Source organism: Ursus americanus, chromosome 10 (genome assembly GCF_024610735.1).
Source record: "Ursus americanus isolate L20-20 chromosome 10, mUrsAme1.1.p, whole genome shotgun sequence".
Taxonomy (NCBI): domain Eukaryota; kingdom Metazoa; phylum Chordata; class Mammalia; order Carnivora; family Ursidae; genus Ursus; species Ursus americanus.
In genome coordinates this window covers 43869096-43895362 of record NC_142136.1, presented here as the reverse complement: position 1 = coordinate 43895362, position 26267 = coordinate 43869096, and the positions used below count along the sequence as shown (strand labels likewise).

General features: G+C 37.8%; 1 protein-coding gene across 4 annotated transcripts in view; it reads right to left on the bottom strand.

Annotated features, from left to right (window-relative positions):
* Positions 1 to 26267, bottom strand: part of DIAPH3 (diaphanous related formin 3) — a 475240-nt gene that overhangs the window by 171530 nt on the left and 277443 nt on the right. For all 4 annotated transcript variants that reach the window (XR_015725940.1, XM_087865106.1, XM_087865107.1 and 1 more), the window contains 2 exons: positions 11450 to 11573; positions 3319 to 3484 (listed from right to left, as the gene is read on the bottom strand). Coding sequence is in view for 3 of the 4 variants with exons in the window: in XM_087865106.1 (XP_087721232.1) it covers positions 3319 to 3484; positions 11450 to 11573 (290 nt within the window). In the remaining variant the exon portion in view is untranslated. The remainder of the gene's footprint in view (positions 1 to 3318; positions 3485 to 11449; positions 11574 to 26267) is intronic.

Here is a 26267-nt window from a genome sequence, read left to right as displayed (position 1 = left end):
TCACTATTAAAGCCTGGACCCATTGTAGATGAGATTATCTATTACTCAACAAATTTATCTGTTTGTTGAGTAATAGATAAATGCCATGAATTACACCAGAGAAACAAAGAATGTTTCAAAATAGACACAGGTCTTACTAGATGAAGTGAAGTCTGAGCAGGGAGCAGAAGGGTGAGTATAGTAATTTTGCCAGGCTAAATATGGACAGAATGCTCCAGGCATAGGGAACCATAAGTAGAATGATCTGAACTTGGGAGAAAACATTCCATGGAAAACTGCCATAGTTGGGAGAGGGGGTAGGTATGGAATGAGGACAGTGGTTTCAGCTCCATGCATATAATACAAAGTGGACCTCCACTTTTATTTGCTCACTCATGACCAGGAGTATTCCTAAATGCCAGTGGATAAAGTAACAACATAAATGTATCTTACCAGTTTTTTTCTTAAAAAGGAAATATATTTTTTTGCCTATTGTATTGATATGACTTTCCAGAACAGACCTTCAACACATTAAAGTTCTACATCTGTTGCTAAAATTTTCACACCGATTCAGTGAAGTTAACTGGATTTTCAAAGTTGAATAGTGTGGAATTAAACAGTAACATAAGGGATCAGGAGAATTTGAGAAAACAAAACATTTGTCAAAAATTTTTGCCAATATTGACACTGTCATCTTTTTAAACATACACTGTCTAAAATTCAAGCAATATAACCATATTTACCAGAAAGGAAGAAAGAATAAATTTTGTGTGCCAAATTTCACCACCTTGATATAACCACTTCCCTTTACAGTCTTCTTTATTTTTAACCAAAAAAATTTCTTCTCTGAATTATTCATTTAAATAAAATATATTTTTTATGTTTAGCTCTAATGAGGTTAATGCAGTACAATGTGCATATGCGTGTGTGACAACATTTCTAGGACCCACATAAACTCTGAAATAGACAAAGTATAGCTGTCACTCTATTATCTCCTCTTTTGAATACTTCTCCATTCAAACACTTTCTCCCTCTGCCTACCACTTAGTAATACAATGACCAAGTTACCCCCAGAAGGCCCCAAACCCTCTAATCCTACCAGATCTTAGGAAAATTTGGAATTATACTTGATTCAAATGCCAATCTAAATGCTTAAAAGCAGTGTGGCCCTGGTTCCATTAGAAAACCCTTCCTATGTCAGTGATTTTATTTGTAAAAGAGAACACAAGCTATAAAACATGAGAGGGAGCACTACATAGCATTTAATTGCACAGGCTCTTGGAGGAAGCCCGTGTGGGTTCATATTCTAGTTCTACCATTTTTGTAGCTAAATGACACTAAGCTAGGTATGTTCCATCTCTGTGTCACAGAGACATGGTAACAGTGAAAGGTGGAAAATTCTTATGAAGATTGAGATAACATACATAAAGCATTTGGAAGAACATCTTGTTCATGAAACACTCAATATATGATAGGTGTTATTATTTCATATATCTATTTTATACTTTTATGCATAATTGTGTCAGGGGTCCCCAAGACCACCCTCCGGTTTGATAATTTGTTGGAAGGACTCAGAACTCACAAAAGCTCTTGTACTCATGGTTGCAGTTTACTACAGTGAAAGGGCACAGATTAAAATCACCACTGACTTCTCCCAGAGGAGTTCCATTATTCTAGCAATGATGTGTGACAACACATGCAAAGGGCAGAACTCCAAGGGAACTCTCCCATGCCTTGGTGTAAAGAGTTTTATTGGGAAGGCCAGTCACGTAGGCATGGATCTTCCACATGGGCCAACCTTAGCTGCTCGGCTTCTAGCTCCCTATAGAGGAGAAACTGAACAGTGCAGTCCAGGGCTTTAGGTGAACAAAAACAGGTGCCCCCATAAATCACATTTCTAGCAAAATCTATAGTTTGGTCCAAGGCCCCAGGCATACAAAGACATCCTGATGAGACAGGGTATTCCAAGGGCTTATAGGTGATCTCCCAGGAGCCAGAGGAGGGCTAGTACTTTCTTTGAAATATGCAGGGTTGGAATACCTCAAGCCTACTAAGTTAATCCTTCACTGCACACTAATTTATTAAACACCTACCATGTGCAAGGGGCTGTGATAAAAATACTTAATATATATTAGCTGGTTTAATAAACACTCTTATGAGAAAGGAATTAATATTTCTATTTACAAATATGGAAGCTGAGGCTCAGGAAGGTTATGTCAGTTCACAGTCACATAACTAGTGTGGGGTCCAAACCTAGCTCTCCCAGACTGCAAAGCCTGTATAGTAAGATATAAAATTTAAATACACTGTACAATATATCACACATATAAGCACATAATAAATATTATTTATCAGTCAAATCCACTTCTTCCACTTCTGGTAGTGAAAAACTAAAGAATCATTTTGAATTTGTGGAGGGAAAAACTAAAGCTATGAGCAAATATGTATTTACTGTAGACCAGTTTTCCTTTAAAGTATTGAGTTTTTATTAAAGGACTATCTCATCATAACCAAATGATTATAACCAAGTCCAATAAATTCAGCAATATATTTTTCTTGAGAGTAAAAAGAACCACTTCTTTAAAATTCAAGTTTTTTCTTTACCCTTCAAAACTTTTTAATCCCCACAAACATTTGCTGAAAGAGAGAAATGACTTACCCATCTATTAAGAATAACATAATTTTTTGTTGCAGAAATGTATCGCCAGTTTCCCCAGGGAGGCAACAATGCTTTCGCACTTTAATATGTGTGTGGTTTTTTTCCTCATCTAATCAGCTAATACTTTTCAAAAGATCTTTTTAATGCCTAAATGAAAGGATTCCACATCAGAGACCTGACCTCCCTATTAAAGTATCTAAAGGAAACCCTAGGAATGTAAAATCCATTCAAAGGCAAATCGCAGGTAGCTTATTGTACAATGCATTAAGGAAAAAAAAAAAAAAAGCTTCATAAGAGCTTCATGGAATTTGGTAAAATTATACCACAAAAATACAAATTGATCTGAAGTATAAAGGAACAAATTCATAGCCAAAAACATATTACAAAAGTGCTCTATAATTGGCCAGGAGGGGAGTCTTTATGAAAAACTTTAGAATTTGTCACATTTTCAATCAAAATTTCTGATTACAGCTTAATGTTGGGAAGGCCAAAAGGAGAACAAACCAAATATTTTTCAAAAGTATTAAAATCTGAAATTTTTAAAGCTAACTTTCAACATCGGGAAAGGTAGGTTTTACTACAGACGACAAGAGTGGAATAAAGTAATGAAATTAATCATCAATGCAATAGTATAGACACAGACACCTTTTTAAAAAACAAATTAAAAATTTTTAACATACCATGAATGTGGTTCTGAAGTTATTCAAGTCATTAAAAAAGTCTTCCACGGACATCTTCTTCACATCAATGGCATAGTATCCCATCATACTCTGGTATAACTTCTCCATATTTTCATGTAACTTTAAAAGTTTCTCATATTGTTCTTTTGCACTGATAACAAAGCTGTATGTTATAGTTAAGGGATTCAGAAATTTACAAAGTAATGTTTTAGAAAAAAAAATAAACCCGTGAGTCCAATGTTTGAATTGTTAGTCATGATTACACATCTCCGAAATGCCAAAACTACCTCTAACAGTTCACTGTTCTTATAACCTAGTCTATCCTGTACAGCAGAGAAATCTTAAATTCAATCTCTTAACTCTGTCAAAATTATCAGAAAAGTTAGACATCTATTTAATATTTCAAGGAAATTCTACTTCCAATTTGCGTATCTATGTCATTCAGATTATGCAATAGGATTTAAAGTATAGCTCAGTACCCGAAATTGAGTAATTTCGACGATATTGAAATCAACTACATGGGCACTGAACATAGATGTTAAACTGGACAACTGGGGTCAATTTCAGGCTCCTGCAGCTGGTGGTAGTTGGCTGTGGACGAGTGTCTCAAACTCTCTGTGCTACAATTTCCTCATCTGTAAAATGGGAATGAGAATACCACCCATTTTACAGGGCTGCTGCGAGGACTAAATGAGTCTATAATGCAAAGTTCTTAGAGAAATGAATAGCATTTAGTAGTTAATGTAAACAGTATCTTTATTGTTCACTTACTCATTTTATGCTTTAAGTTTCTATAATCAATCGAAAAATAATTTGAGAGTTACGTTGAAAACTTCAAATATTTTTTTTTGAAAACTTCAAATATTATGTAACTTCATGTTTTAACTTTTCTTTGGAAAATTGGTGCGTACTTTATTCTATGCACTGCATGATTTAAAATTATGATCTGGCACACACCCGTGCACATATAGAAATGTTCTTCTCATTCATGACAACAGTTCAAAGCACACTGATTTTTCAGAAGACTAACAGTATGAATGTAGTGATGCCATTAGAAAACATTTTTTTAAACAAAACATTCCATTTCCTTTGTGCTGTGACAAATCACTAATGCAGTTAGATACATCTCATTCTGAAAAGATGACTCTGTTAAGAGCATCGTTCATAATCCTCAATGGCTCCTTTAAATTGGGACATTTAAAGAAATGGAACATATAGAATTAAGCTTATCAGAGCCATCTTATGCCTCTGATGTAAAATAAATAAATAAGTAAATAAATAAAGATATTGGTATAATTTTTTTTAAAGTCAGTAATAAGAATAACTAGATTCAGACCAAGAAAACCAAACACGGAATGTTTATAACCTAAAGGAAAGATTTTCCATAATTTCAAAAGATAGGATTCCTCTGATCAGAGCATTCCCCAGTGGAAGATGAAATAAGGAAACTGACCTGGGCCCTTTATTTTGAGGAAGAAAGAGGTGGCACTAGTGCCAGGTGGGTGGTGACATCCCAGGGGCCTGGAAAATGTCTCAAAATTAGAACCCAAGCTCCCCAAAAGGAAAGGCGCTCCAGGCAATCACAGCTCACTTGGGCCCATGTTAGGTCAGACCACAGATTACCTACTACCCTTCTATGCTGGTTCTTTCTTCCCCCACACTAGGCTCTTCTTACTTTTATATATAGTATTTTAGGGGGGAAAAAAAAGAATAAACGAGAATGTAGGAAGTCTGGATTCTAATGCAAGAGTTGATATATTTTTTAACAACCTTAAGAAAATCTATAGATCTTTCTGTGGCTCAGTTTATATTCATCTGAATAGCAAAATGCCTCCTTATATTTTCTAGAATCTAGATCAGAATAGTAGCAGTGGTTGATGAATTTATGTGTGGTATCATTTCTTAATGCTTGGATAAAAAACAAAAGATTTTGTATAATTACTCAAATCACAAAATCACAAGAAATTGTAACAATACAGTCACACGTGACAGATTTCCACTTTGTCTTAGGAAATATCCATATTCATGAAATATTATAAAGTGAATTTATGTAAATTAAAAAACCACATTTGAAACACATTCAGGAACTAACATTAAATGGACCATATGGTGATTCATTTGTAATGTGAAATAATCATTCCTTCATTTATACAGTAAGGTCAGAAATCAACACTGGTTTATTTATTCAATCTATAACTCTCACCTAAAATTATTTATGTCCCAGATACAGACTACATCCATATGGATTATTTCTACATCCTCGACTCTTGTCTAAAAGAGAAACTGTTTTCTGCCTTTGCTTGTCCAAACATATCAGTCAAAGCTTCCTTCAATTCTTCCTCTCCCACAAAGCCTTCTTCTCTCATCTCTACGGCTGTAAGTTCTTTCCACTGAACACACAGCATTTGTAATCCATTTACTCTGCTGGAAAAGAGTTGAGTTTTTCCTTCTAGTCCAGTTCCCTATTCGTGCTTTGCTCCTGCCACGTTTCTAGAGGATGGTCACCTCTGTGAGCCCTTCTGCAGATGATGCCTTGCTCTGTCTTCTTGGCTGCATTAAGTCTACTCACCTGCCACTACATCGGTGCCAATTATTCATTTTCCCCTAGTGTGCCATCATTCTTAAACTTTGGTGGCAAGGGTAACAGGCCTCCTCAAAAATGCGATGAAAGCCATGGAATTTCCATTCAAAAATTTTTACATCTACGCATTCACACACATACAATTTGGATGCAATGCTAAGGGCAAAGAGAGTCCCTGAAAAGTAGGTGTGCTGGACAACACGCTAAGTATACTACTTTAGGGGGTGTTTCTAGTTGTATGGTCCTAAAGCTACTCCTTTTCTTCTCCCTCACCACATGGTAAGGCTTTGCATTTTAATAATAGGCACTTCACAAACACTAGTAATTTTATCCTAATACCTGGGAATACGCCCATTCTCAGGAATCAATTTGGTTGGGGCGCCTAGGTGGCTCAGTTGGTTAAGCGTCTGCCTTCAGCTCAGGTCATGATCCCAGCGTTCTGGGATCGAGCCCTGCATCAGGCTCCCTGCTCAGTGGGTTGCCTGCTTCTCCCTCTCCCTCAGCTGCTACCCACCATCCCCCCCACCCCGGCTTGTGTGTTCTCTTTCTCAAATAAAATATTTTAAAAAGAATCAATTTGGTCAACGGGTTAAAATAAAGCTGTAAGTATTGTCCAACAACACTTACAATATTTTTGGGTAGTAACCACAAGTAGATAAAACATTAGAAATATGCCTGAGCACCTTTTTTTTTTTTTGAGAGAAAGCAAGAGAGAACGTGCATGGGGGAGAAGAGGGAGAGATTTTTTTAAGATTTATTTATTTATTTGAGGGGGGGTGCAGGGGCAGAGGGAGAGGGCAGAGAAACTCAAGCAGACTCCCCACTGAGTGCGGAGCAGGACGTGGGGCTCCATCTCATGACCCTGAGATCAGATCTGAGCTGAAAGCAAGAGTCGGGTGCTTAACCGCTTACTTCACCCAGGTACCGAGAAAGAATATCTTAAGCAGGCCCCACACCCAGCACACAGCCTGACACAGGACTTGATCTCACAAGGGATCAGATCATGACCTGAGCCGAAAGCAAGAGTCAGTCGCTTAACTGACTGAGCCACCCAGGCGCCCGCCTGAACATTCTTAATAAAAATACTACAAATCTATATAAACTAAAAAGATGTGATGGGAAAGAAAACCAAGAGCCAAAACCATGGAAATGACATGGTCTTGTCTTAACAGCTAGAGAGCTTTCTAAGTTAATTTTCTTATCATTGTTATCTATGAAACAATTTGCTCCCAAAGGAATGAAGTGGAGCTTTGAATAACTGGAATTACCCACAAGAATGGCAAAATTGTGATTGAACAGAAACAATTTTCGAAATAGGCAAATTAATTTTCAGTTTAAAATGATTGTCGGATAGGACAGAATAGATGGTTACATTAATGAGGCACTCTACATCATTACTGACGGGCTAGTCTCTCATTAAGAGATGGTGAAACTACCCAGCACAAATCCATCCCACATTCAGGCTCATGTCCTGCCCTGATCATTGTGCTTCCCCCAGCAAGGGGGGAATATCTGTTACTTCCATTAACACATCTTACAAGGACCAGCTTCAATCGGTCCTCTATGTCTAATACCTTTTATAGATCTTCTTAAGTACTCAGGATCCAGCCAGCCAGGCAGCCAGCCAGGCAGCCAGCCAGCCATTCTGTAAGTATTCACTAAGCTCCACTGCATTCCACTCTTCTGGGCAACAGAGAAAACACTAGTTAACGAGGTAGGCGGAATCCCTGCTTTCATGAAACATACCTTCTGGAGAGTGGGGACAGAGGATAAAGAAGTAAATGCATGAGATAGTCAGAGAGTGATAAGTATGATGATGAAAATAAAAGCATATAGTATTATACAGACTGAGAGAGGCTCTTTTACGTTGGGTTGTTGCGGAAGTCGTGGCTAGGGTGACATTGCCTAGAACAACTGGTGTGTAACTGTACAACAGCCGTGAGCACCAAGTGCTGCCCCTCTATGAGCACAATGAGACCTCAGGGAAGGCAAAGATCATTACCAATTTGGATGAGGACCTGGATACTGTCATCTGAGTTTTAAAAGCTCGTGGTGATGGGTAGTAAGGAGTGCACGTATTGCATGGTGCACTGGGTGTTATACGCAACTAATGAATCACCGAACTTTACATTAAAAACCAGGGATGTACTGTATGGTGATTAACATAATATAATAAAAAAATTATTATAATAATAATAATAATAAAAGAATATAAATGGAAGATAAGGAAGGAAAGAAGAGGGAGGAAGGAGAGAGAGAGAGAGAAATTCAAGAGAAAAATCTATTACAAATCACCCAACTACCCAAACTCCGACTCTTGCAAATGGACACATATTATACGAGTTTATATTTCACAGATCCCATTCCTCTATTTTACTTTCTAACCACTGTTCAATTAAACAGAAATGTACTGAATTCCTTTACCTAAAAGATGTGTTTTACACAGTGTGGAATACAGATATAAGACCGAAGTCTTTCAAGGAATTTATTGGAATAGTTTTAGCATCTACGTAATAATTTCAAAAGTGCCTGACACATTGCTATTACAAGAAAAAGAAAAAAAAGTATGAAAATAGAGTAGGATTGCAGTGAAGAAATTTAAAGACTATAACATGGGAAAAAGCCAAGTAATTGTAACATAAGTTGTGACAAATACAAAAATATTTAACTGTCAAAATGATTTTTTTGTAAGAAACTCAGGAGATGGGATAGGAAGAGAAGAAAAGGTAAATCCTGGGCAAGGAGAACTTCAAGGGCAATGCTCTAAGATCTATTTGTTATTTTCCTTAAAATAAGAAGTATTCTAGAATCCAAAGTTCAAAAGAAACAAATAGGCATCACATGACACAAATCCTGGCTTTTTTCCTAATTTTCTCACGTATAAGAGCTAAGTGTGCATACTTCACATGTAATAGTTTGCATATAACTATGTTGGTGGCCCTGCCTCAAACTCGTGTCCCACATTTTTCAAGCAAATACTTACAGCGGAAATCCCCAACTCCAATTATATTTCTGACCCAGGCTTAGCAACGGGAAAGTAACATAATTATTACTAAAAAGTTAATGTGAATATATGAAATAATTGTACATGCATTTTAAAGGATGTATTAAATTCATATTTTTATACTCAGTAGCATATATAAATAAAAAGCATGCACTGGAAGAATAAAATTACAATATACTATAATTGAACGCTAATAGTGAAATTTCATACAACAAAATTCCATTATAATTTAAAACAATTCAATTAACAGATTATTTAAGTTACTAAGTCATGATTGTTTAAATATCTACTTGTAAAAACGCATCCCTAACAAGTTAGATAATACACATATTCTTTCAGAATTGATGAACCAAATAATTTGATGTTTTAACTAATAAGCACTAAAACTTAGAACATAAAGTTTGAGCGTTACTAACCCAAACTTTAGTTGAATACATTTTTATTCATTGCGCATTTTAGTTTCCAAATTCTTTCATTTTCTAAGATCTGATAAGAAGCACACAATTTGCCATTTTAATAAGATCTATATAAATCCATTTAATATTCAAAATGTGACTTGTTGTCAGTCCTAATTAAAGTAAACAAAGCTTTGCAATGAATGAATTTAATTACTTCGAAACTAGTATGTCTAACCAAGATGAAAAGCAAACGAGTGCAATCTAATCTCAGCAAAGAATATTTATGATTATAAGCTTTGTCAATAGCAAAGTGCACCAACTGTTCATATATCTGACTTCCAAGAGATACATGAATGCTAATCAGTTCATTAGAGGCTTCTAGATTGTGATATTTAGCGACAGGATGTAGTAGCTTTCTTGTCCATGGAGTATAATTGTACTCAGAATGAAAAATTGTTTCCAACAAAGCATCATCCTTCCTGTTTCTGATTTCCTGCTGGTTGCTTTTTATGAGCTGCATACCTTTCAAGACGCCGACATGAATAGAAGTATGCATAGGTCCTGGGATCATCTGCTGAGCAGGATTCTACCACCTTCACTCCAAGCTCACGAATTTATCTTAGGTTATAGGTTCCAGAAACCTGAGCCTCCTAATTAGTACGCTCACAGAAACTGTATGCAAGTAAACCCTTTCCTACAATGCCTTCTCTCTATAGGGAACAATGAAAGCACTTCAATTAACAGTGCTTAATGATTAAAATAAACTGTCACATATGAATATTTTAACAGGATAAAATGATTGGGGGGAGCTAAGAATGAGGAAGCTAATGCAACTCTGCAATAACCAATTTAGTTTCAAAAAGCATACTTTGCCAGATGAGAAGGGGCTGCGAAAGCGTTTATTTATTTATTTTTGATGGGTAAATACAGATTTCACCTTTAGTTGAAAAAAAAAAAAAAAACCCTTCTCAAATGTAGTGATAATGGTGCTTTACCTAATAAAAGAAGAAACTGGATGGGTAGGAAAGATAGGAATGGAAACAAACACATTAGCCTGAATTGATTGTTGCTGGAGTGCCTTTTTATATTTCCCAAAAGAGACAGGGAAGAAAGCTAAAAATTGAACTAATTCACAATTAAGCTGAAAACATATACAATAAAATCTATGATAAACCAAATAATAATTTTGTGATTTGCTAAATCTCAGGGGAGCAGACATGGAACGAGGAAAAGTAGTTATTTTATTTCAAGTATCTCAGTTTAAAATATTAGGAGTGTCTATTTATAAGAGCTCATTGGAAGTGGGTTATCCTTTCATATAAAATTCTGAGGTCCATATGGGATTTTAATAATGCATAGCAGTAATACTTTATTATAACACAAAAGATATCAGTCTCTAATCTCACAGAATGGTTTGCAAAGCAACTCAACATTCATTTCAGGAAATTAAAAAAAGTTTATTACTTCAATTACTCATTAGAGATTAAGCCACATAGTGAAACCAAAGATAATCGAATTCAAAAGAAACCTTAAATGAAGCAGGACACAAGTCTCATCTATACACACACACACACACACACACACACACACACAGGCGCATACAGGGATTTTATCTTGGGTTTGGAGAAGACCCTATACAAGTAGTGATCACGACAAATTCCGTTTTGATTTTGGAACCAGCCAGTATTTCTAAGGGAAATATTAAAGTTTCTGGAACATGAGATAACTTTCTGTACCAACCCTTGAAATTAAGCTGACTAATCATACCAGTTTATAAAATCTTTATTTCCTTCCTGAAACATTTCAAAAGTATCTAAATCACATCATGACGTTAGAATCGAACTTCCTCAAACTGAGTTTTCACGTCCTTTCAACATACCATGAACATCAGAAGGAAACAGGGCAAATGGAAGGGAAAAGAGGAGAGAAAATATTCAAACTGATTAAAAAAAATGAAAGTAGAATACATTTCTGTATTATTCATGATAGGTAAACACACTGATAAATTCCCCTGCAAGAGAGCAAAAGTTAAACTGCTATTTGGCACTAGAGAATAACCACTGGTTATGCAAATATACCTACAACATTAAATAAATTGTAACTCTAGTTGACTAGTGACTTATGTTATTTAGATATCAGAAGGATATGGACATCTTTGTCACAAACTTATCATGCAAGTCCTCAGGAGGGGGAAAGGTTTCCAAATCTTTCTCAAGCTGTTGAAGCTGCCTTCCCATCTGCTTCAAATTCTTTTCCAGCGTTTCTACAGAGACTAAAAGAGAGTATATTAAATGCCTTGAAAGGACAAAATTATAATATATAAGAGGTAAAACACTCTAGGAACAAAACATTTGTGAAAAACCTTACAATAATAAAGTAAGATTCTACTAAAGATAAATTTACAAATTTATTTAAACCTTTAAATTTTCAAATGCAAAAATAAAGAAAGTTCCGTATTTTAAAAAACAAGATGAAATTTAGGAAATGATCACACAAACAAACCACATTTATTAGAGTTTTGTTTAAAATTAGAGCCCTTGACCTCTATAAACACTACAAAATAATCAGTCTATTCAGAAAAAGAGAGGAAATATAGACTCTTAAACATTAAACCCATTTCAATACAATTTTAACATTTTTCAAAAATCACAATCTCTTGAGAGGAAAACAGAAGTACGTGGAAAAGATAGGGAAGAGAGTGTTCTGTTGTCCAAGCTAATCTATAAGAATGAAAAGGTATCAGAAGCTACCTGAGCAACACGTAGAACGAATGTCACATTTTCTTTACTGGTACCCTGAGCACAATCTGTGTTTATTATCTAATACCAATTGCCCTTCCTTGATGGGGAGTTGCTCTCACAGTGCACGGAAGGAACAAGTGGTAGAGCAGGGCACAAAGACCCCATCAGAACATACTGGTCACCCAGCAGGACATTGAAGAATCACTGCCTAAAATCTATGCATAATTTTAGATGATATCAAGAAGGAAAATTCACAAAATATAAAGATACAGTGACTCAAACCCAATTTGGGGGTTCAGATGAATTTTGGTTAAAACTTTTTTTTCTTTTGCTTCCCATTACCATGAACTATATGAAATAATGTTTAAAAATGCATATAATAATTCTAAGTACACTACCATGTTTAGGCTTCCAATTAATCCTGAGGAACGGATACAAAAGTCAGGTCTCACCTGTAAGAATAGGAATACCTTTGGAAAGCAACCTAAGTGCCCAACAAAATGGGACTGAGTTAAAAAATACATATTTACAGTCTTGGCTCAGTAAAATGGAATAGTAGGGAAGCATGAAAAACAATGTTGCATAAGAACATGGAGAGCTTGTTTTAAACTAGCCGCCTACAAAATAACATTTGCTATTCTAACACAATAGCTGTTAATAAAACCTTAACATACTTTGTTGTAAAATCAATTAGCAGGCTGATTTTCAGATACAGTGGTTTGTTGTCGTTGTTGTTAATTCATTTGAGAGATAGAGCTTGCAAGCAGGAGCAGGGGGCAGGGGGAAGGGCAGAGAAGCAGATTCCCCACTGAGCAGAGAGCCCAATCTCAGGACTCTGAGATCATGCCCTGAGCTGAAATCAAGAGTCAGACGCTTAACCAACTGAGCCACCCAGGCGCCAATGTAAAATGAGGCCAATGAATGAACTCTTCAGAGAGCCACATATACTAGTTGTGCCCAGAGTGATAGGACTTTAACCTTTGGCTCCCACTCTAGTGAAGCCATCTTGAAGTTATATTAGTGCGTATTTTCTTATTAGTTTTGTGCTACTCATGTTTCCCCTTTCTGTCAGCCTTACGTTTAAGATAATAACACAAATAAAAGAGTGCATAAAATATTTTTATCATGACAGCATTTAGCGCATTAATTCAATCTATTTAACTCAAGTGCCCAAATCTTGCTGTACATTGCTCGTGACGGTAACGCATGGTTCCTATGCTCTGCTCTTGCAATTTTATGTCTGTTTGTCAACTATTCACAACCAAGACATCTATTTAATTAGGCCTGGGGTGTTTCATTTATTCTTCTCATTTCCAATTTTTTTTTTTTTTGCCTTTTTCAAAGTTCTGTATCTGCACTACAAGAAGAGATTCCCTTTGCTCTCCTAGTCTATTTGATCTCTTGTCTGATATTTCATTAGCATTTCCTCTATCATTTCTCAAGAAATCTTACAGGTGGTTCATTTTTATACTTCCTTTAACTGTGAAACTTCTCATTAAATAAATACGAGTTCAAAAACACATAAAATCATTTTGAGTAAATACGTGCTCAGAAGAGTTTATAAGCTGTACAACCACTTTATGCTGTAAATCAGGTTCAAAACAAGCCTATTAATAGTATAATATCAGGAGTGACAGTTGTAATGGTAGTAGTAGGGATAATAGTAGCAGTGGCTAAAATGTACTAAGTGTCCTGAGGTCCTGTCTTAAGCATCTTCCATTAATTTTTTTAAAGGTTTATTTATTTATGAGAGAGAGAACGCAGAAGGAGAGGGTGAAGCTGACTCCCCGCTGAGCAAGGAGCCCAATGTGGGACTCGATCCGAGGACCCTGGGATTATGACCTGAGCCGAAGGTAGACGCTTTCCCGAATGAGCCACTCGGGTGCCCTGGATCTTTCATTAGTTTTTAAAATCTTCACAAGGGGCGCCTGGGTGGCGCAGTCGTTAAAGCGTCTGCCTTCGGCTCAGGGCGTGATCCTGGCGTGCTGGGATCGAGTCCCACATCGGGCTCCTCTGCTGGGAGCCTGCTTCTTCCTCTCCCACTCCCCTGCTGTGTTCCCTCTCTCGCTGGCTGTCTCTCTGTCACATAAATAATAAAATCTTTAAAAAAAAATTAAAAAAAAATAAATAAAATCTTCACAAGATAATCATGAAATAGATATTGCTATTATCCCATTTTACAGATAACAAAACTAGAGTTGAGTGAGTAAAAGTCAAACAACTAAAAGTAGTGAGGTCGGAATTCGAACTCAGGCAATTAAATTCCAGACTTAACATTTTTAACTGTTTTGCTCTACAGAGATTTTATTTTTACAACTGCTACCTGTCAGTAACAATGTTTAAGTACACAGATGTGGCTTTCACACAATGACTGTCTTTTTGTGTAATCTTGCCTCGTGCAATCACAAGTAATCCACATATGGCCAAACTCAGGGGACTAGATGTAAGCATTCTGGACGGATGGCTGGATGACACATAGATATGCTACCATATTTTTTAAATGAACATTTCAACTTAATGTGTTAATACACTATGGAACAAAACCACATGCTTAAAATACTATCTGTTTTCAGTCCACTAATCCTATTTGTTATACATACACATCACACTTGGGAAATACCTACAGAAAGGACGAATAAAAGTCTAAGGGACTCCAATGTAACAAAAAGCACAAGGCAAACATTGGGAGGAAACGCTGCTGGGTTTTTTTTCCCCCTAACACCTAATACAACGTTCCAATACCTATCAATTCTCTGATTCTCTGACACCGATTGGGTAGTCTTCCACTTCAATTCTGACACTAAGTACCTGGAGTTAATGCAGACCCCATGGAGTTTAAGGCCTCAGCTCCATGAGACTGCCCTCACTTCAGAAGACAATCACAAGACCCAGGGACCACCCATAACCCACACTTCTGCCTAACTGGCTATAGATTCAGAGTTTTCCATGCCCCTACCCCACTTATTTTCCATAATTTGATGTTTTAAGAACTCAGGAAAACACTATACCTGCTATTACAGTTTTATTATAAAGGATGCAAATTCAGGAACAGCCAAAGGGAAGCTATGCATACAACAAAGAATGGGGGTGGGGAGGTGGTACAGAGTTGCCATGGCTTCTATGAATATACCCCAGCCTCCTTAGCCTCATTGTTTCAGAGTTCTTAGTGAAGCTTCATGACGCAGGCATCAAATCATCGGTCACTGGTGACTCAAATCTACCTCCAGCCCCCTTCCCCTGCCGCTGGAGGTGAGAGGGTAGGCTGATAATTCTAACCCTGTAATCACATGCTCATTGCCTCTGGTGACCAGACCTCATCCAGGAGCTAGCTAGGTTCCTCCTCCCCCCTAATCTGCCTGAGTCATCTCATTAGCATACAAAGTACACTTTTATCACTTAAGAAATTCTAGAGGTTTTAGGAGCTCTATACCAGGAAAGTGGAAAATGACCAAATACTTATTTCTAATATACCACATGGATATACAGAAGTACACGTCTGGAGAGAAGGCAGAACTCCAGTTCCTGTGAGGAGGTATTAAAAAAAAAAAAAGTAAATTTTTGATTCCTGAGTTGTGTTGCTCAGAAGGGTCTAATAGCCTGGGCTGCCCTCAGAAGAGCCAGCTGCTTGTAAATGGAACACACAGCCATCCCAGTGAGTGATGAGCACTTCCCAGGGTGATGAGAGAAAGGCTTAAGAAAGAAGCCTGTATGAAGCGCTCCTGTGAGCCTTTTCCAATTCTTGGTTACCCAGCAGGTCAGAAACTGTATTCTACTAACATTTGATTTGAAGCAATTTCTCACTGGCTTAATTTTCACATCAGTGAAATGGGGAGAATCCTACCTCTTATTTTTACCTCATAGGCATTTCATAAAAGATCAAATGCTGTAACACAGGATAAGGAATTTTTTTTAAGGAGAGTGCATGAGGCAGTGTTATTCTTAGCACTCGATAAGAAATGAAGAGATTAAAGGCTGAAGAAGTAATAGCAGACTCAAAGTAAAAGGAATCCTCATCATCAGGCTAGGAACAGGGCTGCAGAAGTCAGTCTAAAAAGAAAATTTGCTTATTTCAAGAATAAAATAGTAGGACTGTTTGGGGCATATTCAAACATTTAACGTTGACAGGATAAAGAGTAAGCAAGTGGTCTTTAAAAATGCTTCTTGTAGCTACTCTACAGATGGGAACCCCACTAAACCATTATTTATGCTTCATCAGCAGTCTCTGGTTACATTATTTCTACATTATGGTTAAGAGGATTTAAGTGACCAACTTTCACTGGTTTTTAAATAAGGACCAAAGCACACTTGGAAGAGAGAAGGATGTGAGCAAATTGCAGGCTAATAATGAGTGGGGCATGCAAGGGGTAAAACTAAAGAGTGTATAAGAATTTCTTTGGTGTCTTTCTTTTTTAGCAATTCTGTTTCCACAGATAATTACTTTATACATCTTCAAACACAATTTTAACCACACTGTTCGTGTCAAGTTCTTTGAGGTCAGTGATTACATATATATATATATGTATATATAGTATTAGAAACCCAACTACAGCAGAGTTTTAAATTGTACACCCTCAAAGAAGGGTTAATTTACTGGTGTCCCTGTATGTGACCTGTGTATGAGTTTTATCTTTCAACACTGTCACATTCCTTGACCAAGAAATTAATCTTGCTTTTTATTCCTTTCTATTATTTGGAAGTAACAAAACTCAGCCATCATCATACAGAGTTGACTAGATTATTTTAAGGGCAATTTCAACTTTTGCATTGTACTCAGTTAATATTCAATCAAACGGGGCATCTCTCAGTCACCTCAGATGTCATGTGTGTCTGCCCCCAGGCAACTGTTCCTCTGCAATCTCCACATCTTGGTGGGCAGCAAAACCATGAATTGTGTTTCCTGCGGTAGAAACCTGCTAGTCTTTACCCTTCCCTGTCCTGCAACCCTCAAATTCAATCATGACATCCCCGGCACTTCACTTGGCAATCAGCTCTTCATTTCCTGCTCACTCCTTAATTTCTTGCTCACTGGAGCACCATTCAAGTGCTGGGATCCTTATCTCAGGGCTCCTTTTTTTTTCCTTCAGTGCCTTCTCCACATGGCACTTAGGAGTTTTCAAACACTAATTTAAAGATGGCTTCAAGCCAGCCAGTAAACTGCTTTCATGACAACATCTGAGCTCTACCCACAAGCTGGCCTGTTTCACGTTCTGCTATTTTTTTACTCTCAGAGCAACAGCCTGCTTGCAGTTCCCCCACCCTCTTCATCCACTCTGTAGGTACTGACACTGGGAAAAAATACGTCTATTTGCCTTGTCCACTGCCCCCCTCGATCACTCTCACTCATATATAATAATGAGAGTCAAAACTCTAGCTAGCCCCCTAGTGAGGTGCCCTCCCCACCCATCATACCTGGTAATTATCTCTATCTTTGCAATTACTACCTCTATTACTTTTATCTTTGTGTTGTGTCTTCCTCTCCCAAACGACTACGAATTCCTTGAGGGAAGATACCATATTTTATTTATTTTTGTATCTTCAGTTACATAACATACTGCAGACACTCAAATATTTGCTGAAGGAATGGATTTTGGATTTAGCTTTAACCTCTTGAGGTTAATAGAGTAAATATCTAAAACCTTAAAATTCAACACACAGGTTTGTCTTCAAGGGCCTTGTCATTATGATAATTATGCATTAGAGGTGTTAAGTATAAAAGTTAAAAGTCACAACCATAAATATTTAAGTTTAAAGTAATCACGAATACAGCCTTTCTGTAATGCGATGGCCTCCGCCACTTACTAAGATTTCAAGAAAGGAGAGCAGAAATTACATACACGTAAGTAATTTTTACAATTAAATAACAATCCTCTGTGAATATCTCCTGGAGATGCTGGTTATTATTTTATAACAAACATCCTAAGAAATGTCACATTCATTCTTACCTATCATGATACATTCCAGGGAAGTTGATTTCTTTAAAGAAAGCTTACACAACAACTTATTACCATAAAACAATTCAAACGTTCAACTAAATGAACCTTCCTGAGCTCACAAACACAGTCCTTTTGCGAGGGCAACAAACTAGGCATTATAGCATTTCAGGCTCCCAACCAAATAAAGGTATTTTATAAAACTCTAAGAGTATTTTATAAATGTGAGTTAAAAAAACAATAAACTGGATGGACAAGATGGACAAAAACCTCAGCAGCATTTCAAAAACCTCCACACTAAGTAGGCCTCTAACAAAATCTAAGTTCTAGAATAGCATTATGAAACCCAAGATTATTTTGAAAAAGTATAAAACTGAAGTAAGAAGACAGAAAAGCACAAACTCAAATTGCAGCTCGGTCTGCAAAAGGCAAAGGTAAATTGAAAGAAGCAAGTGGGAAACAAGTGGCCAGTCATCCTCACCAAGCTCTGGCCTTCCTCTGCTCAGCTTTTCTTTCACCCCATTGTTCTGATTCTTAACAGGACCCCTTATAATAAATTGTCCTAACTCGCATTCCCTAATTTACTGTACTATATGCAATGAGAGTTTTGTAGTTATTTTCTTTTTTTAACATCATGCTGCAGGAAAATGGCCTATGTCTGCCACGGAACCTGGAAGGAGGTAAGGTAGAAAGCAAGCAGAGGTGAGGGTGAATACAGCCCAGTGAAAGGGCCCCCTGGGGTCTGTCCTGCTGAACCCGCCTCCTCTTCCCCTGCTCCCTGCTCCGGGGGATAGAAGCAGCCTGGTCTTCTATAACCATGAAGAGAATGTTAAAGGTACATCAGCTTTTTAGAAACCAGCAGCAGTGGTACAAACCTCTTTAATAAACCATGTTTACCTATCAGAATTTGAAAATTCCTTCTTGCAAATAAGATGTGCAAGAACACAGTAAATATGACACAAAAGAGGTCCATCATAGAGACGTCTGCCACAATATTCAAAACGTTCCCTCGGTATAATGGTTGTGTGTGCATGCGTATGGGAGGGAGACGTTATTCCTTCTACTGTGTCCCATGGTAAATATTAAGTATAGATTGGATGATGTGCAAATTTTAAGACAAACTTTCATATATGGCTATGAGAGACCACGCAGCCCAACACAAGCTAAACGGAGTATCTCTAAACCTGAAAAATTGCAAATTTTTTCTTTGGACTATATCCTTCCCCTAAATTCCAACTGCCTCTTGAAAATCTTTCCTTAATATTTCATAGGCATCTTAAACTCCTATTTTCAAATTGGAACTTATCTTCCTCCTTGAATCTGCTTCTACATCTCAGTAAACCACCGGTGTTGTGACTCCTCTTTCTCTCATACCGAACACACCCACTCATAAAGTCCTGTTGGTTCTACCTTCAAAATCGGAATACTTCCCACCGCTGTTGCTACCTTCTTCTGGTCCCAGCTGACATGCTTTCTTTCCTGGATGATCATTATAGCATCTGAGTGGTTTCACTGCTTCTGCCATTGTTCTTCTGGATTTTTCCCCAGGACAGCAGCCAATGCAATCCTTTGAGAATACAAGTCAGATGCCAGTCTTCTGGCTCGAAACCTATCATGGCTCCCCATCTCAGAGTAAAGTCAAAGCCGTCTAATGGTGAATCCTGTCATATATGATCTGTGACCTTTCTGGTCTTATCTCCTCTCATGCCCTCCCTCTCTCGTTCCCGTCTCATTTGGGTATCTTGGGACTTCTACACTGCTGCTCTCTGTAGAGTGCTTCTCTCAGACACCCAACTGCCTTGCCTCCTCCTCACACCTCCTTCGTGTTTTTTCACAAAGGCCACCTTCTCTATGGGGCTTCTCTGACCACTCAACCCTAACTGTGGGAAAAACAAAACAAAACCCTGCTCCAGAATTCCAGAGCTAATCATCTGACATAATATACATGGACTTCCTCCTTTGACAGATGTTCCAGAAAATGTAAACTTCAAAAGAGCAGATACTTTTCTTTTGCGCTCACGGCTCTATCCAGTCTTCCAAATTGTGCCTGGACAGAAGGAGGCACTCATGAAATGGCTCATAAAATAATGAATGAATCCATCTTTGGGCCACTGTTCCATTTTTCACTGTCAAAGTGAAAATTTTTTCACTCATCAGGTCTGATCCTTACTGACTCAAGTGCCTAGCACCTTGTTTGCTATACAGTGAGAATTCAATAAACTTTTTGCAAAGATTTCTTTCCTTATGGGGTCAAAACATACCCAAAACCATTAATGAGCACTAGTACTTTTTTCCTTAAAATACACAGTTTGACAGCTGCTGAGAAACTGTCTTAACAGTGCCACACGTGTTTACATGACAAGAGTCTCATTGCTGATCAATTTTAAATCTGTACTTGAAGATTACCTCTTCTGAGGGGAGGGGGGAAGATTATCCAGAACATATTTTCTTTAGATTTTTCTACGCAGGCAAATAAATACCTTTCTCAATGTTTCTATCACTTGTATCATTTATCTTAAGTGTTCGTTCATATTTCGTATTTTCATATGGAAATGGAAAACATTTCCAAGTAACTAGTCCCTTAATAATTCGAGGTTGGTAAATTTGTTTTTTTAAATAACATGCAGACATGCAGACACTTCCAGAAAAAAAATAAGCTCCAAGTTGCTGGAAGAGCTGTTGGACCCTAGCTATTTTTTATAGCTTTTTAATAGAAGCCCTCTTTCAAAAGAAATCTTTCTATCAAAGTTCAAAACAGGAAATAAAAATAGTGACTCAGGCTGAAGCAGAGGAAGGAAAATAGAACTCATTTTCCAAATTACATTCCCTATGCTAGTATGCTCAACCAGTGAAAATGCATTGTGTTGTGCATTTAAGATTTGTACAATTTCCTATATGTATATCGTTCTTTAATTCTTAGAAAAGGAAATACATTTTTCAATAACATAGATCTATGAAATTCTAATGTTTGCATAAGTTTCAGGCAAGGCACAGTTGGGATCTGTTCAAATAACTATTGAGAATACATGTTAAAATTACATAATTATACACAGAGACTCGCGTTTATCTGCATCATTAATGATAGAATAGGCAGATGTGTGTCAATACGAAATAATCACTGAAAAACAACAGCTACAACTACAGCAAATACAGAGAATATTTACATAGTCGTTATGGTGTGCTATTCAAGCTTTATAACTATTTGCACGTATTAACCTATAACCTCACAACAAACTCCTGAATTAAGTACAACTATTATCCCCATTTTACAGGTAAGAACACTGAGTCCCACTGGGGATAAGGAACTCATCCAAGGTTATACCTCTAGCAATGGGCAGAGCTGGGGTTTGAACCCCAGTTGTCTAACTTCAGAGTCTGTGACTGTAACAACAGCTTCCTCCACAATATAACGTCTCTACAACCTAATGGAGGTCACATTTTTATTTTGTCCACTGAAATTATTTATTGGACTTATTAAAATTGTCACTTTTAATAAAAATTCCTTACATTCAGAGGCATATGATGGACTTCAGTTTTAATTGCTTTAGTATTTGCATGTGATGATGAAAGAAAAGGGTATTTCATAAGCTCGGCAACAATAAGCCTTAAACACCAAAACATGCCACAACATAATGCTAACTGCTTTCCATATATATGTCAATCTGTGTAATTGCGCTCACCGTTTCATGACGCTCCGAGAGGATGGTGCTACTTCCATGCAGTTATGGGAGTGAGGACAAGGATGACTGTAGGGAGCTGGATAGTATCCCTCCCACCCCTCAAATCCATGGCCAAAAGCACGTCAGCATGTGACTTATTTGACAATAGGATCTTTGCACAGGGAATCAGTTAAGGATCTCGAGATGAAATCACCCTGGATTTCGGGTGGCCTTAAATCAAATGACTGGTGTTTTTACATAGGAGGCGAGAGCCAGAGACACAGAGGAGAAGAGGACACCAAGGCTGCTGGCAGCCACCAGAAGCTAAGAGAGAGGCAGGAGATGGCTCCTGCCTGAGAGGCTTCAGAAGGAACCCATCCTACCAACACGGTGACTTCAGACGCCTGTATTCCCGAATAACTAGAGAGTAACCTCAGCCACTTCCAGTGGTTAAAGGAGCCTAGTGTGCGCTCATCGGTTATGGCAGTCCTACGAAGCTCACACAACTAGTACTTCAAGGCTCTGCAGCCGCACAGAGCCTGGTTTCCGGGGAGCAACTGGCAATTTTGCCTGCAGCATTTGAGCCACCCCGCGGCTCTTCGCCTAGCGGGCGACAAGTCCACCTTGCAAGCAGTGACATTCAGCAGACTGCCGTGAGCGCTCTCCACCCACTGCTCAGGCTCCCTCAGACTGCACAGATTTGTTATGGTAAGCTAGCCTTCAGAATGCTCTCATTCTGAAATTTTCTTTCACCCACCTTGTTTCTAATTTCCCACTTCCTGTTGCAACACTGAGGGGCCGTAAATACTGCTTTGCAGTCAGCCGTCCGGGAGAGCTCTAAGACCTTGCTTGTCACTGTTGATCCTGTCCTGTGACTTGATGTCCTGTGACTTGATGTGAGCTATGGCTCACGGGTGACACTGATAGAACTGTTCCAGTAGCTATTTCAAAAATCTGTAGCTGGCCCCAAATCTGCAAACACTGTAAACTGTTAGTTTCTTGAAAAGATTAATGGTGTATTGATGCCACTTTCAGTCTGCTAACCTCCAAAAAGATAGAGAGGTCTTCCTGATGTGTTTTTCTTCTTCATGATCATCTATCAGCCCCAGCAGCGGCCGATTCAGGAAATGTTCTCGGTTCAGTATCCCAAAAAGCAATCTTGAGCTGGAAGTGTAGTTGCTCCATGCCTAGTGTTCTTCAACATCAGTCTATAGAGTCCTTAATCCTTCAAGGGACTTTGGCCATGGTCTTTCGACATTCCATTATGCTGCTTTTCAAAATATTTGCACAGAGCAACAGTACAATACAACCTTACATGCAAGTCTCCCATATAAACTTTGGATGCCAACTCTATATAGATAATCCCTGGAAATTAATTGGGAGAATTTAAATAAAATGCTAGTCATCAGACAACTTGGACCTTGTAGCCCCTTACCAGCAACCTGAGCTCACAGTATACTATATATATTTTTCATATATCTTGTAATTACCTTGTGAATGACCCAGTTATATTTCATCCTACCTTTTTATGTTAGAAGTGTTCATCTGAATATAAAATTTTACAAATACTGCCCTTTTAATACATATATGCAAACCTATACATGAATTATATTTTAAAAATAAATTTATCTTTTATTATATTTGGCTTGTAGTGACATTAAAACTATTCTACAATTCCTAAGTACACTTATTAGATCGGTACAGATTATCCAATTAGACCGTTGAGACCTAACTACACAGGAGTCATGAAGTAGCTTCCCAGACATAACTTGTGACTCTACCATCTAGCTGCAGAAGCATGCTACACAGGTAGGAGATACCAAATGTTTTCACTATTTCTATAGGATAATGAAAAAAAAAAAAAAAGTACAACCATCCATCCACACCTCCCTTTCAGAAGAAGAGTCAACGGATAATTCAGAGTGTTACTAGCTTTTATCGGCTACTTGCTTATAATAAAATTACAACTATTAAAGTAGCAAAACAGAGGTAGGTAGTAAAGAAATATACATAGGGATGCAGTGAGTATAAGAAAAGACAACAGAACAAAAACTTAATATACCAGTGTAAACAAACGCATTCTAAAATAAAATCTAGGAGATACCATAGATCTAACCCCAAAATTAAATGTGAATATTCATGAATATATTTACCTAGATTGCCTCAATATTTCCTCATATATGTGTGAATTTATATCGTGTCTATTCAAAAATGGAATTGAGGCATACTTGTAATTATATAAAATCGTGTGATAATTCACGGTTTGTACAAGAACCTTTGATATCCTGAAATCGCGTACTAGTGAACACCTCACACGGCAGGTCTATGACTGTTTAAGTGATCTAATCAAGTAGAACATCATCTGCACATGCTACTCTATCCTACAGCTGAAAAATTCGAAGTCAGAAAAGTGCCTTAAGTTATTCTATTATAATGTGTGCTAGGTCCGCATCACAAATGCCATGGGCTGGGGCTGGGTGGCTTAAACAGCAGAAACTTCTCTTCTCACAGTTCTGGAGTCTAAGATCAAGGTGTCAGTAGCTCTGGTTTCTTCTGGAGCAAGGAGATGGCCTTGGCTTGCGATGGCCGCCTTCTTGCGGTGTCCTCACATCCCTGGTCTGTGTGCATGAGAATCCCTGGTGTCTATCTGTCCGAATTTCCTCCTCTTATAAGGAGACAATTTACACTGGATTAGGGCCTACCCTAAGAGCCTCATTTTACATAATCACCTCTTTAAACAGCTATCTCCACAATCAATCACAATTTGAGATACTAAGGATTAAGGCTTCCACATATGAAGGGCTTGGACATGGGGGACAGAATTCAGCTCCTAACAGAATATATTTTTCTGCCCTTTATTGACAATTCAATTAAAGCAATACCCTATGTGGTTGTCGTCTATCAATTATTTTATTATGAATGTCCCCTCCCATGTTCTTTCAAATGATTTCAGTGTATTGGCAGAAATATACACAAATTAGTATTTTCATAAAATTCTAATATCCTACAATTGATTTGAAATGCCAGATGAATTATTTATCTCACAAAATTGTGAGGCCCCAATCTATGACCTCCCTAACATAATGTTATTTATGTTAAGTCTGTTGCACAATGAATATTTTTATGTAGTTATAGTACACACTTAATGTCTAAAATGCAATTGAATAATTAATCCTGAATATTCAAAATATATACATCAAACTAATAAATTTTAATTGGCATTTTTAGAGGTGTATAGTATAAGAAGGTTAATGGGAGGCTTTGAAAATGCTTTCTGCTTGTTAGAGCAGATGAATTTGAAATTTCAAACACTATACATTTCCAGGTGGCAGCCACCTGGAAATGAAGTGTTCTAAGTGCTCACAGTAGGTGAATAAAAGATAAACATTTGGTATTTAGTAAGCCATTTATCATAAAATGTTGGAAAGTCATGAGGCACTGGAATTGGAGATGCATTTGAGTAGACAAATATTTGGGTCAGACCAAAGAGTTACTACCTAAGAGCAAACAGTCTTAAAAGCAGAGATGTCAATAAAATGGAGAGGGAAAATATCAAATGTAAGATATCAAAGAATGCTCCCAAAAGCTAAACACATGGAAATGGAAAACAGTGAAAAATATTAGAAACAGAGAATCATTAAATCCACTCTGACAATACGCTGAAGGCAGCCCATTCTCTAGAAGCGAATTCCATCTCCAGCGGTTCCAGGAATAATCTCTAACCTACACTGAGTTCTTAGAAGGTGGTCTAAGATTTTCTGGAAAACATACGAATTTATCCTTAAGGAAAGAGTAGAGCACACTGAAACTTAGGTGAGGCTCCCCAGAACAACCAGGAAAAAAGCACCAGAGGGAAGGTGACATTTACTCTAAGCTGCTCGATGAAGGAGGGAACGAGGCAACATTCTAGGCCACAGCCGTCACTTCCCATAGATTTAACTTAGAATCTACCACATGGCTCGCTGTTGACACGCTGAAGGCTGTAAAGAGACAAGGCGAATGAGAAGGAGGAAATCAAAAGAAAGGATGCTAGGAAGGAGTTTCTCAAGTAAATAAAATTTGGGGAGGAGAGGTTATGGGTGTAGGAATTAAGAGCCACATTTGATGGCATATTGTGATCTATGCATGTGGTATGGCTGGAGATGGCCAGTACACTGTTGGATATGCAAGTGTGGAGCTTAGAAGGGAAGACTGGGGTGCAAATTTGTAAGTCATTAATGGAACGATGGTACGTAAGTCCTTGGAAACTGAAGAGATCACCTAAGGAGCTATGGGGAGAAAGGAAAAGAAGGGCTCCGTATTAGGCTAATAACACTGACAATACTTAGAGGTCGCATCAAAGAGGAGGAGGAAGTAAAGGGTCCTGAGAGTGTAAGAGGAGCCAGTTAGGGCAGGAGCCAGATGTCAGTGAGGTGAGGTCACCTGGGTCGCACCAAAACACAGAAACTAAACCTTGGACCAGCAACAAGACAAGGGTGCAGTTTCCAACACTGAGTAATCACACAACAGCTGCTTTCAAATGAAGAAGTGAGTTCCAGACTGGACTTGCATGGCATTCCTAGAATTCAGACTATCTAGGGAAGAAGAGAAATATATGGCTGAGATACGATAACCCTAAAAGAGGGTTGAAAAAAGC